At 34.7% G+C, this 18,332-nt stretch overlaps 2 protein-coding genes across 19 annotated transcripts in view; one reads left to right on the forward strand and one right to left on the reverse strand.

The window, feature by feature from the left end:
• DLGAP1 (DLG associated protein 1) overlaps positions 1–18,332 on the reverse strand; it is a 798,454-nt gene that overhangs the window by 159,567 nt on the left and 620,555 nt on the right. For all 15 annotated transcript variants that reach the window (XM_025038576.1, XM_025038573.1, XM_025038572.1 and 12 more), the window contains 2 exons: positions 13,771–13,948; positions 1,160–1,400 (listed from right to left, as the gene is read on the reverse strand). In XM_025038576.1, coding sequence (XP_024894344.1) covers positions 1,160–1,400; positions 13,771–13,948 — 419 coding nt within the window. The remainder of the gene's footprint in view (positions 1–1,159; positions 1,401–13,770; positions 13,949–18,332) is intronic.
• The window catches only part of LOC107196272, a 126,133-nt gene that overhangs the window by 92,942 nt on the left and 14,859 nt on the right, over positions 1–18,332 (forward strand). Inside the window, exons 7-9 of one of the 4 annotated variants that reach the window (XR_001517666.2) lie at positions 11,490–11,554; positions 12,658–12,796; positions 13,802–13,897. Coding sequence is in view for 1 of the 4 variants with exons in the window: in XM_015595681.2 (XP_015451167.1) it covers positions 11,490–11,554 (65 nt within the window). In the remaining 3 variants the exon portion in view is untranslated. Of the gene's footprint in view, positions 1–11,489; positions 11,555–12,657; positions 12,797–13,801; positions 13,898–18,332 lie in introns of those variants that run through there. The other 3 variants (XR_001517667.2, XR_003042571.1, XM_015595681.2) reach the window with 3 other exon arrangements.

Raw genomic sequence — 18,332 nt, forward strand, 5'->3', positions numbered from 1 at the left:
CCCTAATCCTGGTCTCTGTTTGCATTGGTCAATAATAAACTCCTTTCGTTTAGCCTCTAATGGTTTTTACAAGTTCAACCTTGTATCTCTGATTAGTAGAATTTTAACTCAGGTTTGAAGACCTATTAATTTTCGAGCCTGCAAAAGTTCTAGGCTGAATGATAGTTACTGACATTTGCTACACCTAGAATGAAAAATTGAATAAAACGATATTCTGGCACAAGTTTTTCCTTCTAATTTATTCATTATTATTTATCTTGACTCTAGGTAGAACTAGTCCGTATTGGAGTTGTGTTGAATTCAATCATAAAGTTAAGCCTTGTTAAGGGGGAAGGGATTTTCTTCTTGGACCCAAATGTTATAAATATAAAAAAAACAACACACATCATTGTACATAACTCATGGTTACATTCCTCTGCAAGTTCCGGTGTCATGGAACCACTTAAGCTCTTCTGTGCCTCCCTGCCTAAAATCTACTGTTAAAAATACAGTTTAACAGCATCAACCTAAATTCAGTTTAGAGGGAAAAGGAGATGCTCTATACATGACAGAAAAATTTAAAATAATGTAAATTTGCTTTCTATTATAATGAAAAAACATGTTCAATCAATATTACTGGATCATTGATTTCTTCCTTATTTTCTCACAGTGATATTTCAGGTCTTTTGGGATAGTCATTTTGTGCATATCTTGGGTTTAAATAAGCATCCCACCGCTGTGATGCTTTACAATCAGTGTGCGTAATTCATTTAGGGGGTCTCCCTCCTAAAAGTCAAAGCCTGATTGTGGAGAGTAGGAGTTGGTTGGGATGACTTTGCTAGCTCCTCGAATGCTGTGTGGGGATCTTGGGAAGACCTGTTTCCTGTGCTGTCCCTCCTGGTCCTGTAGTGGCAATTTCCTCTGTTGAAACCAGAGATGGTGATGGAGAGATCAGGGGGTGTTGAATGTGGTCAGAGACTGAGGAAAGAGGCAAGCAGGGAAGCAAAGCCCCGCTCTCCAAGGCATAGGTAGTATTTTGTTACTGGTGACTACGTGTGATTACTGCAAGGGCACAGCGCACAGTCTTATAGGACGGCTATGCTGTAGCCCAGGCGCAGAGGCCAGGTTTCTGGTGGTGCACTGTCACCGGGGACCGGGGGACATTGCTCTGCTCACTCACCCGTGCTGCTCTGAATGGTCCTCACGGTGGTGGTGGTGCGCGGCGGGGAGGAGGACCTCAGGGACACGCACTCGTCGTCCTGGGAGCAGCCTTTCTCTATGGCCCGCACGTAGCTGTGGCTCCGCATGCGGAAGCAGCCGGGCATGGGCAGGTCCAGGGCTTCCACCGCCTGCGACTCCAGCTCGCTGAACACGGATTCACACACGGACTCGAACTGCCCGTTCACTTCCATCTCGCTCACCTGAGGGTAGAGACAGGGCATTGTCACACCGCGCACTCCTCTGTCCCGTGGAAAGGCGACCTCTCCCTTCAAGCATCCCCAAATTTCAACCCTCTCAGAAGAAAGCAGTATCCGATGACATTAAGCTCCAGTGCATTTTATTTCCTCTACTTTACAGACGGTAATTGGATGGCATCTAGTTAATACTCCCAAATAGTCAATTAAATTCCAAATAAAAAGCTTTATTTTCAGTATGCAAGAAAGTGTGGGGCTGGGAAGTCTTATTCCAGTGCACACCAAGGTGCTAATTTTTCTTACTTATAAACGCAAACCTCGGGAACAATCTAATTGGGCCGTGGTCAGAGTTCGTGTATTTCAGTGGAACCGTTTTTAGCATAAACATTTTAGAAAACAGTGTTTTCATTGTGCCTTTGGAAGTAACTAGTTTGTCAAATAATTTCAGTGTAGACTGAAGCTTAATTTAGTGCATAGTATAAAAACAGGCCCAATATTTTCTGACAAGAAAATATTCTGCACAAAAATAGACCAAACCCAGATATGTCAAAATCCTGAAAAGCACTATCGAGATTTTAAGACTATCTACCTACTACCTACAGATTTCACTCTTTTTTTTAGAAATACCGATATGGTCCACAAATTGTTTATAAATGCACTTAAAAATCTTCCAAATGAGGACTTTTCTGAGGAATCAGTTTTTATTTATTTATATCCCTCTGTATATAACTTCCATTGGGTTTGAGTACCACCTAAATAAATAAATACATACATAAATAAGTAAGCCAACCCAGGTCCTCCAATTTCTCACTTTGTAGAGATGTGGGAGCATTTTTCAAATTTCTGTTACATTTCAGAACTTCATATGTCTAATTTCCCTAATATCAAATTCGTGACTAATTGAGAATTTAACAGATTAATCTACAATTAAGTTGAGAATACATATTGAAAACTATCACAATTTTTGACCATCTCCTCATTTTGTATTATCTGAAGATGCACTCGAATAATGAGCTAAGTAAGTTCTTTAAACTTCAGGTAAAAGTGACTAATTTCCTTAAAGCATATTAAGTGGAAAAGAGGTGGGTTTCTTAATAATAACTCTTTATAGTTTAAAATAGTATTTTCACATATTTTAATCTGATATAATCTCTGCACATTTTCAAGGCTAATAATTACATATATTCATGTAAAAAGTTTGCATATATGTTATCTAGAGCCTTGTTTTTAAAGAAATCTTGGAGATGTATTTAGAGGTAAAGAGACATGGTATTTGCAGTTGAGAGAGAGAGAAGGAAGGAGGGAGACGGAGAGCACGAGAGGGCAAATGAGCCAAAATCTTAATAATCAATGAATATGAATCTAGGTCAAAGATGTACAGGAGGTTTTTTATTTTATATACAACTCTTTTGTAAGTTTGAATTGATTTTAAAGTAAAAATCAAAACAAACTATGTATGTACGTTTGCATGTGTATATACGTATACATGCACGTATATGTATTATTAGATTTTTCCTTTTTAATCAACATCCCAGACATCACAAATAGTAAAACATTTATCCCTGTCAAGGTAACAGCTATTAAACTTGGATAATTATCTTTTCAGAGGGCATATGTGTCCTCTCACCTATTTTTCATAAAAATTGAATCATAAAGTAAAACCACACAGCACTAATATGTAACTCAACAAATTGTAATAAGGCAGACACCTTTGTAGGCACTACCCAGATCAAGAAACAGAACTTTTTCAGGCACTCTAGCAGCTCCTCCATATGCCCCATCCTAACCACAACCCCCATCCTCCCTCCAAAAAGAACTTGTACTCTGAGTTTTAGTACATTCACTTCTATGTATGTATGTATGTATTTATTTATTTATTCACCCAAATGTACATCCCTGGACTCTAGTTTAGTTCTACCCATTTAAAATTTTTGATATATCTTTTAATTCACTTTTAAAATACAGGTTTTCCTCCTCTATTTTTTAAAATTATAATACATCTATTGACGCACCTAGGTCGTTTTAGCTGTAGAGCTTCTGATAGTCTAGATTTGCTGATTTCATACTCATGGTGAGGTTCACCTAAATGTACATCCCTGGACTCTAGTTTAGTTCTACCCATTTGAAATTTTTGATATATCTTTTAATTCACTTTTAATATACAGGTTTTCCTCCTCTATTTTTTAAAATTATAATACATCTATTGAAGCACCTAAGTCGTTTTAGCTGTAGAGCTTCTGATAGTCTAGATTTGCTGATTTCATACTCATGGTGAGGTGTAGCATGTTTCTTTTGTATTTTCTGAAAATTATAAGCTAGAGCTAGAGGGTTGATCAGGTTCAATCCCCTTGGTAAGACTAGAGGCACATCATGTTTGGGTAGTCTCTTTTCTTATTTGTGCTCTAATGCCCAGATCCATTAATTCATTGACGCGCGGTGGCGGGGTGGGGGAGCATTGCAAAATGGTGATATTCTAATTCCATCAACTTTTACAATTACTCGTTGGAATAGTGTTTTTTGTTTGTTTTATTTTTTATTATTTTAATTTCCATTTTTCAATTAGAGTTGACATTCAGTATTCTTTTATATTAGTTTCAGGTGTACAACCTAGTGGTTAGATATTTATATAATTTATGAAGTAATCCCCCGATTAGTCTAGTACCCACCTGGCACTGTACATAGTTATTACAATATTATTGACTATATTCCCTGTGCTGTACTTCGCATCTCTATGACTATTTTTATAACTACTAATTTGTACTTCTTAATCCCTTCACCTTTTTCACCCAGCCCCACCAACCTCCCTCCCATCTGGCAATCCCCAGTTTGTTCTCTGTATCTATGAATCTGTTTTTATTTCCTTTGTTCATTTATTTTGTTCTTTAGATTCCACATATAGTGAAACCATACGATATTGGTCTTTCTCTGTCTGACTTATTTTACTTAGCATAATATGCTCTAGGTACTTCTTTGTCATTGCAAATGGTAAGATTTTATTTTTAAAAATATTTCATTGTATATATGTACCACTTCTTGATCCAATACTCTATTGGTTGGCACTTAGGTTGCTTCCATATCTCGGCTATTGTAAATAGCACTGCAGTGAACATAGGGGTGCATATATCTTTTTGAATTCGTGTTTTGGTTTTATAAATATTTAGAAATGGAATGGCTGGGTCATAAAGTAATTCTATTTTTAATTTTTTGAAGAACCTCCAAACCGTTTTCCATAGTGGCTGTACCAGTTTGCAATCCCACCAATAATGCACCAGGGTTTCCTATTCTCCATATCCTCACCAACACTTGCTGTTTTTCGATTTATTAATAATAGTCATTCTGACAGGTGAGAGGTGAGATATCTCATTGTGGTTTTAATTTGCATTTGATGATTAGTGATCTGGAGCATCTTTTCATATGTCGATTGGCCATCTGTACATCTTTTTTAGAGAAATGCCTATTCAGGCCATCTGCCCATTTTTTAATCGGATTGTTTGTATTTTTGGTGTTGATTTGTATGCGTTCTTTGTAAACTTTGGATATTAACTCCTTATCAGATATATCATAGGCAAATATTTTCTCCCATTCAGTAGGTCATCTTTTCATCTTGTCAATAGTTTCCTTTGCTGTGCAAAACCTTTTTAGTTTGATGTAGTCCCATTTATTTTTTTATTTTGCTTACTTTGCCTGAGGAGATATATCAGTAAAAATATTACTAAGAGCAATGTCAGAGAGTTTACTGCTTATATTTTTTTTCTAGAGTTTTTGGTTTTTATGGTTTCAGGTCTTACATTTAAGTCTTCAATGAATTTTGAGTTTATTCTTATATGTAAGTGGTCCAGTTTCTCTTTTTTGCATGCATCTGTCCAGTTTTCCCAAAACCATTTATTGAATAGGCTGCCTTTACCTCTGTCAGAGATTAAATGCTCATTGAATAGTTTTATAATGAAATGCTTCCTCTCCTATTATTTGGTTACTCAATGGTTTAGTTCATATAGGAACAATAGGACAAAGGATTTTTCTCCCTTTTATTTACTAATTTTCAGGATAATAAATTTGTTTCCTCTTATTTATCAAAGGTGATCAGTTATTTTTTTTAAATATCAAAATAAGCTCATATATTTAAAAATATTTTTTGGTTTTAAATCTAATTCATTTATTATTTTTAGTGAACTCAAATTTGTCTCTGCTTCGGCCAGTGGGAAACTCTTTAGTTGGCTCCAGAGTCTTTTTGACATGAAGACAGTAGTCTTGGATAGTTTCCTTAATATCTGGTATGACAAAGTATTTCAAACTCATACCATTCCTTCCCAATCCAAGAATCAGTATTTTTTCTCCAAATCCCTTTTTTCTACTAGTGGGAATTAGTATCCCAAGAACACAATATGGGTACTAGGAAGCTTTGCTGTCATTGCTACTTGGGTTGTCATTTTAGGCCTTTTCTGTGTACAGAATTAGGTTATGCATCCATCCAATTCAAATTCATACTGGAGTTTTTATGCAATCTCTTCTCCATCATACATATACTATCTTTATTCTGTACTAAAAATTCTGGTTCTTCAAATTCAGAATTAGGTTATGCATCCATCCAATTCAAATTCATACTGGAGTTTTTATGCAATCTCTTCTCCATCATACATATACTATCTTTATTCTGTACTAAAAATTCTGGTTCTCAAGCCCACAGAAGATGATAGAATTGGGATATCTTACAATTATTCATTTGCTTTATTCTACAATATATGCACAATGCCTCAGGATAACATATTAATACTACCACTGCCCATATCATTACCGAAAACAGTTAACAATTCCTTTTTGGGGGGGTAGGGGTGTGTATGCTTGTTTCATTCTTTCCTCATCTTAAAATAGCTGTACTATGTTTATATTATCAGAGCACATAGCCTATATGTTCTCTCCCACTTTAGCCCTCATTTAGTCAGTTTACCAATAACTATATTTTTAATGCTTGATGCTACTTTTTTCATATAAACGATTATTCTTTATCAAACTTATACACAAATATAAGTCAAATAGTTCTAGATGGCTTATAAAGAAAAAGAGCATGCTCCTGACCCTCACTGCCCAGAGGCAACCACATTCAATTTTTCCATCTGGGTCTTATGGTATTTGCATATATTTTTCCAAACACTTGTTTATGTAAATCTCTAGATATGTTCACAGGCCTTTGATAACCTCTTTGTTTCCCTCCTGCCCTTGGAGCATTACTCTTGGAGCATTACTCTTGGAGCCTTCTGTCTTCCTTTCACAATATATGGCTGCCAAGCCCATCGCTGTCCTGAGATTTCCCTTTCCCATCATTCTGGTGGTGCCCTTCATTATCTAGTCCCTGTTTCCTCTTCCATGTTTTATTTCCTCCTTGTGGTGGACCACATCTTACATCAGTGGAAATGTCTGTATCTCATCTCCATTGTTAAGTGTGCTTGCATCTGGGAATTAAGCCTGCATCCCTTCTCCTTTTAGATATTTTCAGGCTTCGTTCCTTATCTGTCAACCTCCATGTATGCTAGAGGTTGAGAAATTGAATGCCTTTCGCATTGCTGTGCCTTTCCATGTGAGTTGGTTTTTCCCAAGCCCTTCTGAAAGCTTTTGGGATCTTCTTGTCCTAATAATTTAACATTTCACGGTGATGTTCTCTGTGTGGATCTTTCTCTGCTCATTATGCTGAGTGCTGGAGTGGTCCTCCAAAAATTTGCAAAATTATGTCTTTCAGTTCTGGGACCGTTTCTTGAATTATTTCATTAGTGATTTCCTACCTTCTGTTTTCTCTTTTCTTTATGGAGCTCCTATCCATCAGATGTTGGAATCCAAGAAGTGCAAAGAATTCCACAAGAAACATGAAGAAATATATATCGAAATACTAATTTAAGATCTAATACAAGATTTACTTTAAAGTTCTAAGAAACTAATTTAAGATATTAATTAAAATCTGAATTTCCAAAACAATATTGATAAAAAACAAACCTGGAGAACTCACACTTCCCAACTTCAAAAGCTACAATAATTTAAAGTATGGCACTGACACAAGGACAGATATACAGGCCAATGGAATAGAACTGAGAGTCCAGAAACATCCGGTCATTTAGGTTGACTAAAGCTCATGGTCTAGTAGACTCCTCAGAAAAGGCTCATGGAAACAATTTTCTCTGCATTCTTCCATGTGTATAATGATTTGCCCATGAGTTTTAAACTTAAAAGTCAGATTTTCTGGGTATAAAATCTTTGGTTCACATTTTTTCTCTTGAGCATAATAACATATTACTCAATTTTCTTTTGGCATAAACTATTATTGTTAAAAAGTCTGATGTTAATTTATTTTTTGTTCTTTTTAAACTCACTTGCTCTTTTTGTCTAGAATTCTAAAGTTTTTTTTTTTAATTCTTGAAAATTCTGTAATTTTACTAGACTATATCTTAGTGTTGATTATTTTGGGTCAATTTCTCAGATACAAGGTCCGCTCTTTCAACATGTAAATTAGAATCATCTTTTTATTTCAGGAAAGTATTCTTTAATTATTGTTATTATTATTTGTTCTGGTCTTTTGCTTTGATTTTCTTTATCAGAGATTTTACCTGTGTGTTAAATATTTATCAATTTTTCTTTAATCTTTCTTACCTTGTTTCTTTTTGATTTAAAAAAAGACTCCGCTTTAGATTCTATTTTTCTTAGTGTATGAAATGTCTCATTCATTGAGTCCTGTATTCCTTCTAGTCCGATCTTCTTTTCTGAAATGATTTTTCTTTTACTTCTAATACTTCCTTGAGTTCTGTGACATCATTTTTAAGTTTTTAAAAATCAGATACATTTTTCTTTCTTGTTTTATATATTTTTCTTAATGTTCCTGAGTTTATTTTAAAATAGTTTGTTACAGTTTTGATCTATTTTGTGGGTATGTCTTTCTATAATGCTTTAATTTCTTAGCAATGTTATTCCGAACCTCAGTCTCTTTTCCTCATATAGTAACTTGGAATGTGATTTAAAGTGGGTATTTTCTGTTGCTCATTATTCTGTAAAATTAGTTTTTCTGACCTTGAGACGGTGATGCATTCAGGATTTGCACCCTAAATTCACAGGGCTTCCTTTTCTATTGCTTTTGCACAGTGTTGCATTCTGAGATTTCCTGGTTCTCTTGCTCCCATCCTCACCTTCTACCTGGACTTCTCTTTTCTTCTTTGCTATTGTCTCTATCTTGTTTGTAGTCGATTCCACTACCAACTGTTTCTTCTCAGTACTATGCCCTGTCCTGGAAGGAGCTATGATTGGGTGATTTCCAGTGTCCATAGCGCTCAGATTGCTTCTGACTTTTCTGACTCCACTGCAGGCTCTCTGAATTTACCTATTAGACAAGGCAAATTCCTTCCCAGTTTCAGCTGCTCTTCTCAAATAGCTCCTCCCGCCAAAGTTTCCAATAAGTATCTCCTGTATGTTTTGTTCTGCTATGCTCAGATCATCATGAAAATCATTGTCTACCCGTATATTCTCCTACACAGATGTAGGTATAATGCAAGCTTATGGCTACTGGTGGTTTGTTCCCATCTACTCATAATTTGAGATCATAAGGATATCTTGTCACCTCATTTTGTTATAAATGTTGTCCGTGAATAGAGACTCAGGGAGATTCGGACACTAAGTTACTACTACCATAATACTGTATAGTATGATTATACCATATTTATTTAACCACTCCTTTGTTGATGAGGATTCAGGATGTCCTTGGAGACCATGCTTTGATAAACGTTCTTGTACATTTATCTTTACATACTGCTTTTATTTCTGTATTAGAGAGTTCCAAAAGTGGGATTCTTATGCCAACAAATATTTACCTTTTTCTGGATTTTACCAACTTATTTTCTAAAACAATTGTAGCAATTCATTCCAAACAACAAGTAAGCTAGAGTTTTTTTTTCTCAATATGGTCACCAGAACTGGATATAAGCAATTTTTGCCACTCTGATAGATCAAAAGTTATATTCTGCTGTTTTGATTTCCCTTTATGAGCTTCCTAGAGTATACGAGCCCCTTTTCCTATACTTATTGGCCTTGTATATCTTTTTCTCTAGTTCATGAGCTTTGCCTCAAATTCTTTTGGATTGTCTATCTTTTCATACAAATTTGTAGGAACATTTTAGGCAACCAGAACATTAACTTTTTTTTCTCGATGTGCTTAAATATTCTCGCCATCTATTGTATGTTAATTTTATGATGTCTTTGACACATAGCGATACTTAATTTTTAGTTAGAATAGATGTTAATCTTTTATGTTTTCTGGAATTCTTGTTTTATGAAAAGTTATAATTTTCACCACAATATTATACACATATTCTCCTAAATTTTGTTTTAATATTTTTTGTTACTTTGTGTTATTGCTTAGATTTTAAATTCACTTGAATTTATATTGAGAAGGAGGAGTAGTTTAGTGTTCTTTCTACTATATCATGGACAATTTTCTTGAATTCTTCGACCCTCACTTTCCTCAATTGTAAAGTGGTTAAAATATCTACCCCATAGGGATGCTTTAAGGATAAAATAAAATAATATATACAAATGCATACTGTATTTCCAGGCATATGGTAGGCACTCCACAAATAGTGGATATGATTTTATGAGATAGTATAGTGGGAAGAATGAGACAAATAACTCCAACTCTCTGAGATTGAGTTCAAAAATTAAAAAACGATCTTTCTTACAGTTGATATGAAATTAATGACATACTATGCAAAGCTTCTAGCATATATCTGATAAGCAATACATTGCAACTATTTCATTGTTATAATTTCCATTATTATGACTACTATTATTAGCAATATTATTGCTGCCAATGTCCAATACTACCAAGCATTGAAGAAACTTACCAGTTAGAGTCAGAATACTTGGGTTTTTCAGATTCTATCACTGACTAGCTGTGTGCCATAGACAATTCATCGGGGCTTCCATTTCTTTGTATACATAAAATGAAGGAATGGTCTAGGTTAAAAAACACAGCTAAACTGCTGTTATTACCACTAAGCACAAGAATTGCCTAATTACATTTAATTTTAAAATATGAGCATTCAACATGTTGACAGACAAAATATGTTTGCAGGCTTCTAGTTTACCTTTCCAGAAGATATTTAAGATTCGAACTTGAAATAAATTAAGACATAAATTAAGTTAATTTGGGGGTGACAATTATTTTACCAAATATTTTTTAAAAATATGTGACTTTCTAAAATTTTTTCTTCTCAAGATTTTCTCTAAAACCCCTCCATTTTTAAAATTAGCTATATACATAGTAAAAATATAGAAAAGGAATAACCATATGAAAAGATGTTCAATTTTTCTCTCAAGCAAAGTCTGTTTTTAGGGATATTTTATTTCTGTGAGGTATGAATGTCAGAAACAACTTAGTTATTTTAGACCAATTTCTTAGCTTACCATATTTTACTTTAATCTTTCTAGGAGATTTTTACAAATAATATACACATCAGGTTTTAAAACGAAATGGGATATAATGCACTTAAATTCTATACTATTAGAGCTGCTACTAGTGATCTATAAGAGAATATTGCCAATAGCATAAAAGCCAACCACTTTTGAAAAGTCTAGGGTGTATAGTAGTATTGCTTTGAAAAAGAAACTACTCTCTTTTGAATAATGACAATGTTGGGACTGCGGTTGAAAGTTTGAAATAATCATTAAAGATATTATGTTACCTGAAAATTGAATATGGAACTAGAAAAATGATGTATCATCAGGAATCCATTTAGGATGGCTATTCTTTCTGTATTTTACTTAAGGCAAAATGATTATACCATTGAATTGCAGAGCTTGACCTGCCATAGTATCAAGGCCCACATGTGCTTCTTTGGTGATTTATTGAAATCTTATTAAACTGTCATTAGAAAGTGATATTGTCTCAAGGAAGGTCATACCTGTGACATAGGGACTAAAAGCAGGTAGCCACGTAGGTGCAATGTCCTGATGGGGGAAGTGACATGTTCTGTTTTAAACATGTAAAATTCTAAAAGCACTGAATATTTGTAAACATTTTTCCAACAAAAAATTGTTACTCCCAAATGTATTCTGTTTATATGACAGCTGGACTTACAGATGATTTTAGAATTCCAGAAGACTGTGTGACCATGAGGCTGTCCAAAATGAAGGTAAGCTTAAATATTATATTGTTCATTGTTAAAAAAAAAAAAAGTAAAGACAAAATAAGCTCAAATTTCACAAAATGAGGCACCAAATATTTCTCTGAGAGTTGGGTTTGTGAGTATCACTGAACAGGATTAGCTAGCACAAATAGGTAAAAAAAAAAAATGCAGTGACTAAGTGTTGAAATTCCACATGCCAGCTTTCCTTGATTCCCACCCTGCCCTGCTCTTGGAACTTTATTGTGGTCCCTACCTTTGCTCTTCAAAAATCCATGAAAAGCAGGAAGCTCTATTTTAATGGCAGGGACAAAGTGAGAGCAGTAGTCCTATTTTAGGGTCTCACTCTCACAAATCAAAGACGCTTCAGTGCTTAGCCTGTGATTTCATCATTTTTTGCTCGAATTTATCCTTTGTTTTATGTATACCACTATCACACTGTACCATCACTATACTATACCACCATCACCACCATCACCATCACCATTATCACCATCTCCATCATCTCCATCATCATGTCTCCACTACTACTCCCACCATCTCCACCTTCACCATCATCTCCACCACCATCACCACCATCACCCCCACTCACACCCCTACAACCACCACCATCGGCTACAGAACCACCAGTAGCATTAATTCACCTTGATAATCACAATGTTTTCAAACTAGCTTCTCTGTCTCTAGCTTCTCATTGTCTCCAACATTTCCTATATTTTTCTGCCAGATTAATTATCCTGCATCAAAGTTCCTATCATATCTCTTGCTTGCTTAAAAGTTGAAGTTTTAATTAATCTTTAATCAATCCCATTCCTAATGAATAAAGTCCATTCCACTGGGCCTAGCACACAAGACTATTTGTATAAAAATGTCTCTAGAACAAAATTTAGAATAGATTTCCCATTTTTGCCTATACAAGTCTCCTAAGCTCCAACGGAACTAGAGCATTTGCTATTCCTTGTATATGTTTTAGGCTAGCATTTTTCAAAGATAAGATAAAATACTACTTTATTAGAATTACTTGGACTATTTGTTAAAAATGCAGATTCCTAGACTCCATGCCTAGAAGCTCTCTCTTTAGAATCTGAGTAATTAATATTTTTTCTCCTTAGCTTCAGAATCTTCTCGACAACTTCATGACCACAAAGATAATCTCATTTAACATCTGGGTACTTACATATTGTGCAGGGTGTTTATAAGGACTTATATTTTAAAAATATAAAGCAGTTGGCACAGTCTGACCCAGTAAAGGTAAATATTATTGTTAATTCTTGCCGTGCTTACCTCAGAGTGTTTTTGTGGTGTGCAAGTAAATAATGTTCATAACAGCACTTTTATGTTTTTTATACGCTTTCCATTAGACTGAAAGCTTTTGAGGGGCAGGAGTTATGTATTATTCATCACTGAATAACTTGCGTAATCTGGCCTAGTGCTTTCTGCAATAAATATTAGCTGAATTAATAGTACTTATTTTTTAAATTGTGATATAAATTTAAATTGAGTTCCTAAACATCATTAAAAAAATACCTTCTTTTTATTCTCCCATGGGAAGCTTCTGAAGCACTTCTGCTTTTCTGGTGGTCCCTGAGAGCTGCAGGGTCAGGTCCTCCAAGAGTCCCAGGTTCTCACTGCCTCTGAGCTTAGGCAGTATGCCCCTCCCCACACTCTCTGAGACCTTCGATGGGAGAGACTCAGAAAGCATTAGCTGAATAAGTCACTTTTATTGAATCTTCATCCCCAGTCCTGAGTACCAGTTCTTAGAAGTAGGCTTCTGCCTCATTACTAAGAAACAACATTCACCTAGGACCCAGTTGAGGTAAATCGATTTTATCTCGTTTCTGTGCTTGGGTGCCTGTCTTGGTGACCTGCTTCATACTTGTTCTTTTATGATTAGTTGCTGCCTTTGTTTTGCCAGTGATGTCCACCCTGTCCATCTATCCTTCAAGCATTTTTACACTAAAGTTTCATCCATTAACTTCTTATTGACAAATTTGCTGGTGTTGACTAATGAATTTCCAAGGAGTCTCCCAAAGTGCTTTATCCATCTGCAGAGGACTCCTGCCCTGCTGGTATACTGTTGATATTAGATGCTACCTGGGACAGAATGCTAGTAGCTCTCAGATCAGACCACCTACTTAATCTAGCAGTGGTCTCTTGGGGAGTGACTGCCCTCTCAGTATCCACTAACCCTTGTGCAGTTAATGGCCTACAGCCACAGTACTCACCTGGCTGATGGTGCTCATGGCTCTCATGTAGCTCTCATTCCTGGAGCGGAACTTTGGTGATGTGAGCAGGCCTGCAGGGTCAAGGCTGTCCAGGCTTCGGTTGATGGAGACTTCACTGACTGCCCTCAGGTAACTATGACTACGAATCTGGAGTTTGGGGGAGTGTTCATTGGAAATTCTGGAAGAGAACAATGGAAGGGATGCATTTAGTCACATTCTAAAATATAGGCAGTAATAAGATGTGGCAGTTCTATCATTGATGTGGCACCCTCAATGCTGGGGCAAATAACATAAATGCCCTACTATGATTGCTAACCTCCTCTCGCGATGTCTCAGAAGAAAACTTTTGACAGGAAATCATCAAGGTCTGATGACATTAGGGAGCAATTGAAATTCTCTCAATCCATAAAATAATTTTCCCATTCTCATTTTTCTAGGCATCCTGGGGAGGAAGATAATAGCTGTGACTGCCCTGCCCTAGAATTCTGTCCTGTATAATTTCTAAGCTTTTCCTTTGTGCTCATTTTTTTTCTGTGCCATCACCAAATAGAAATTTTAATTTGAAAATCCCATTCAAAATAGCAAAACATTATAAAATAAGTAGAAATAAATACAAAAAGAAATGCACCAGAATTTTATGAAGAGAACTAAATAACTTTGTGGCAGGAAATAAACAAGGCCTAAATAACTATAAAAGAAAGTAATTTTCCTAGATGGAAATAATATTGTAATAAAAACTAAAAATTTCCTAAATTAATCTATACATTTAATGCAATTAATTGTAATAAAAATTTCCACAGAATTTTTATTGGAATGTAACAAATTCAAAAAGTTTATATGAGGTCTGTAGCAGCATTATTTATAAACGCCAAAAGGTAGAAACAATCTAAATGTCTAGCAACAAATGCATAGTAAGTAAAATGTGGTATATCCATGCAATGTAATATTATTTGGCAATAAAAAGGAATGAGATACTGATAACATGCTACAGCATGGATGACCTTTGAGAACATCATGCTAAGTGAAAGGAGCCATTCACGAAAGATTATAGATTATATAATTCCACTTATATGTCCAGAATATGCAAATCTATAAAGACGGAAAGTAGATTAGTGGTTGCCTAGAGCTGGGATAGGGCAGTAAAGGAGAAGGAAGATGTCAAGACTGGGGGGTGATAACCAAAATGTATGGAGCTTCTCTTTGGGGTGCTAAAAAATGTTCTAAAATTGATGTGGTTATGACTGCACAGCTCTGTGAATAATACAAAAAGCCATTGAATTGTACATTTTAAATGAGTACATTGTATATGTTCATTATATCTCAATAATGCTGTTATAAAAATTATATGCAGCCTCAAAATAACCAGATTTCTTTATAAAGGGAGTTTAGAGAGTAGATTATAGTGGACAAAACTAGAGAAGGAAAACCAGTCAAGGTACTTGCAATATTGCAATAATTTCAGCAAGTGATAGGACTGAATTAAGTATCACTGGGGGTGAAGGAAGACAAAGTCAGGATTATCATTAGATATTTTAATTAAGATATTGTTTGCATTTGATAGGGAATTTTATTTTATCAAGAAGAGACATAAATCAGATTGCCATGAATGGAAGATAAAATACCTTTAAAGAAAGAATGTTACATTGAGACAATAGGGAGGAAATAAAGAATTATAAAATCCTACCTATATTTAGAAATGTATATAAAGCTAAATTAAACTTTCAATTAAAGGTTAGATAATTTTTGTATACTTTTTACCCCCAAAATACATATCATTGGACTTTAGATAGATTTGAGATTCACATGAAAATTAAAGATAGAAGATGAGTAAGAGCAGGGGCTCTAAGAACAGCCAGAAAATAAAAATAAATGAAAAAGAGAGAAATGTCCTATCAGGTCTCAAATATACTTCATAGCTACCATAATGAAAACAGTGTGGTGTTAGTGAGAGAATAGACAAATCAGTGAAATAAAATAAAGATTCCAGAAATAGAACTGGGTATGTATTTGAATGTATTTGAATTCCAGAAATAGAACTGGGTATGTATTTGTATTTGAATTGCAAAGATGGCAGTTCAAAGCAAAGAAGTGATTAATTATTTACTAATGGTGTTAGATGAGGTGCATCCATTCGAGGGAAAAATGGATTCCTACTTTTAATGAGGATTAAAAATAAAAAATATTTTCAAATTTAAAGATGTCTACAATGATATAGAAGAATATATTTTGTAATCTCAATTTCTATGTGAAAAAATTAAAACAGAAATTTACCAGAATTTTATGAAAAAAACCTATAAAACCTATGGAAGGCAAAAAAAAAAAAAAAAAAAAAAGAAATGCAAAGGAAAATGGTAGAGAAAGAAATGAACTTAAAAGCCATTAAAAAAAAGTTTGACAAGTAGAACTGCATAAAACTTTAAAACTTTCATTCAACAAAAGACATGAAGTTAAAAAAATATTGTCTTTGAGTAGGGAACATATTTGTAACACTATACAATATAAGAAAAAGCGTTCACATCCATAATATTTAAAGTGGACTTAAAAGTGAATAGAAAACAATGCAACCGACTTGATAAAAATGGGCTAAGGTTGTAAAGAGGTAGTTACAGGAAAATAGACACATAAATTCATAGAAAAATAAATTTATATGCCACCACAAAGATGAAAAGATGTTCAGTCTCACTAGTAATTAGAGAAATGTTGATAAAAAATAATATAACATTTGCACATCAGATTCATGCACATCCAAGTCCATGTCTTTAGATGGTAAAGATATTCTCCACATTCCAAAAGTCCTCTTAGCAATGTATAAGATTGCACTCATTATTGAGCCTTGTATGGAATTACTTAAATATAATAGCTAAAAAGGATAGACTCAATAATATGAAAACCTGAGAATGTGGTTAGCAGCCACTTTTTGCAATCGCACTGATGGAGGGACCAAATTAAAATAAATCTAGAATTTAACATAAAAAAAACCCACCCTCTTACATATTTCACTATTACAAAAGAGAAACTGATTGTTCCACAAATGTCCCCCATGGCACCTTCAAGTAGCTGCCAAACATGAAAATATCCCTGCCAGCTCAAGCAATTATTTTCCATGTGTTATGTGCTATTATGGTGATTCACAATGGGTCATTATAACTGCCCATGCCAAAAATCCCAACCACAAAAACAAATAAAAAATTCATTTTCCCTTTATGGCCTCTTCTAGAAAAAGTGAGCCCTAGCTAGAAGCATGATAACATAATGCTTTAGAACTTGAGAGAAAGATGACCAATGTGTTTCTTTGGCTATTTTGCAACTTGACCCAGAGCAATAATATTGCCATCATAAATGGTTATCAGGGCAGCAATGGGGATGGCTATTTAATAAGTGGTGTATATTCAAAAGAAGAAGTGAAAGTCCAGTGTTTTGAAAAATGAGTGTCTGTTGTTTGAGATGGGGAAATGATGCATCATTGCAAGAATCATTCACACTGGCCACTTGTTATGAAATAAGGCATAATCCTCAATTTCAAAGTGAAAAGTCATTCAGAAAGAATTAAATAGTTCTATTTTGGTGAGTCATTCCTGATAAAACAACACATACTTTAATGATACACTAAATATAAAGAAATGAACTCTTTTGTCTACTTGCAGAGCCCACAGCTATCAATATAAAGGGTACAGAATGCACATGTGCTCCTGATGTGGAAAAATTCATTAAAAAAGTACCAAAATACACACCTGTCAGAATGGCTATCATGAATAAATCAAAAAACAAGTATTGGTGAGGATGCGGAGAAAAGGGAACCCTCACACATTGGTGGTGGGATTGCAAATTGGTACAGCTGCTATGGAAAACAGTCTGGAGGTTTTTCGAACAATTAAAAATGGATATGCCTTTTGACTCAGTAATTGCACTTCTGGGTATTTATTCAAAGAAAACCAAAACAATAATTCATAAAGATATATGTACCCCAATATTCAGCACAATTTATAATAGCCAAGATATAGAAGCAATCTAGATGCCTATCAAGAGATGATTGGATAAAGAAATTATAGTTCATATATACAATGGAATATTACTCAGCCACTAAAAGAAATGAAACCCTACCATTTGCAATGACATGGATGGACCTAGAGGTTATTATGGCTGAGTGCAATGTCAGACAGAGAAAGATAATTACTACATGATTTCACTTATATGCAGAATCTAAAAAACAAAAAGAACTAATCAAAAACAGACACAAATATGGTGTACAATTTGGTGATGGACAGAGGAGAGGGAGGTTAGGGAGGGTGGCAGAATGGAGTGAAGAGTTAAAGAAGTACAAATTAGCAGTTGTTAGATGGCCGCAGGGATGGGGAACACAGCATAGGAAATGCGGTTAGCATTAATACATTGGCTAGGTGGAGGGTCAGGGGAGGGAGGGAGCAATTGGGGGGATTGTTTTATGAACAATATAGATGTCTAACCAATCTAGTATATACTTGAAACTAATTGAAATAATTAATTAAAAAAACCCAAAAAGAAAGGCCAAGTTTTTTTTTTTTTTTGGTAATGGTAAAATATAT

Source organism: Pteropus alecto, unplaced genomic scaffold (assembly GCF_000325575.1).
Source record: "Pteropus alecto unplaced genomic scaffold, ASM32557v1 scaffold146, whole genome shotgun sequence".
In the NCBI taxonomy this organism is placed as follows: Eukaryota; Metazoa; Chordata; class Mammalia; order Chiroptera; family Pteropodidae; genus Pteropus; species Pteropus alecto.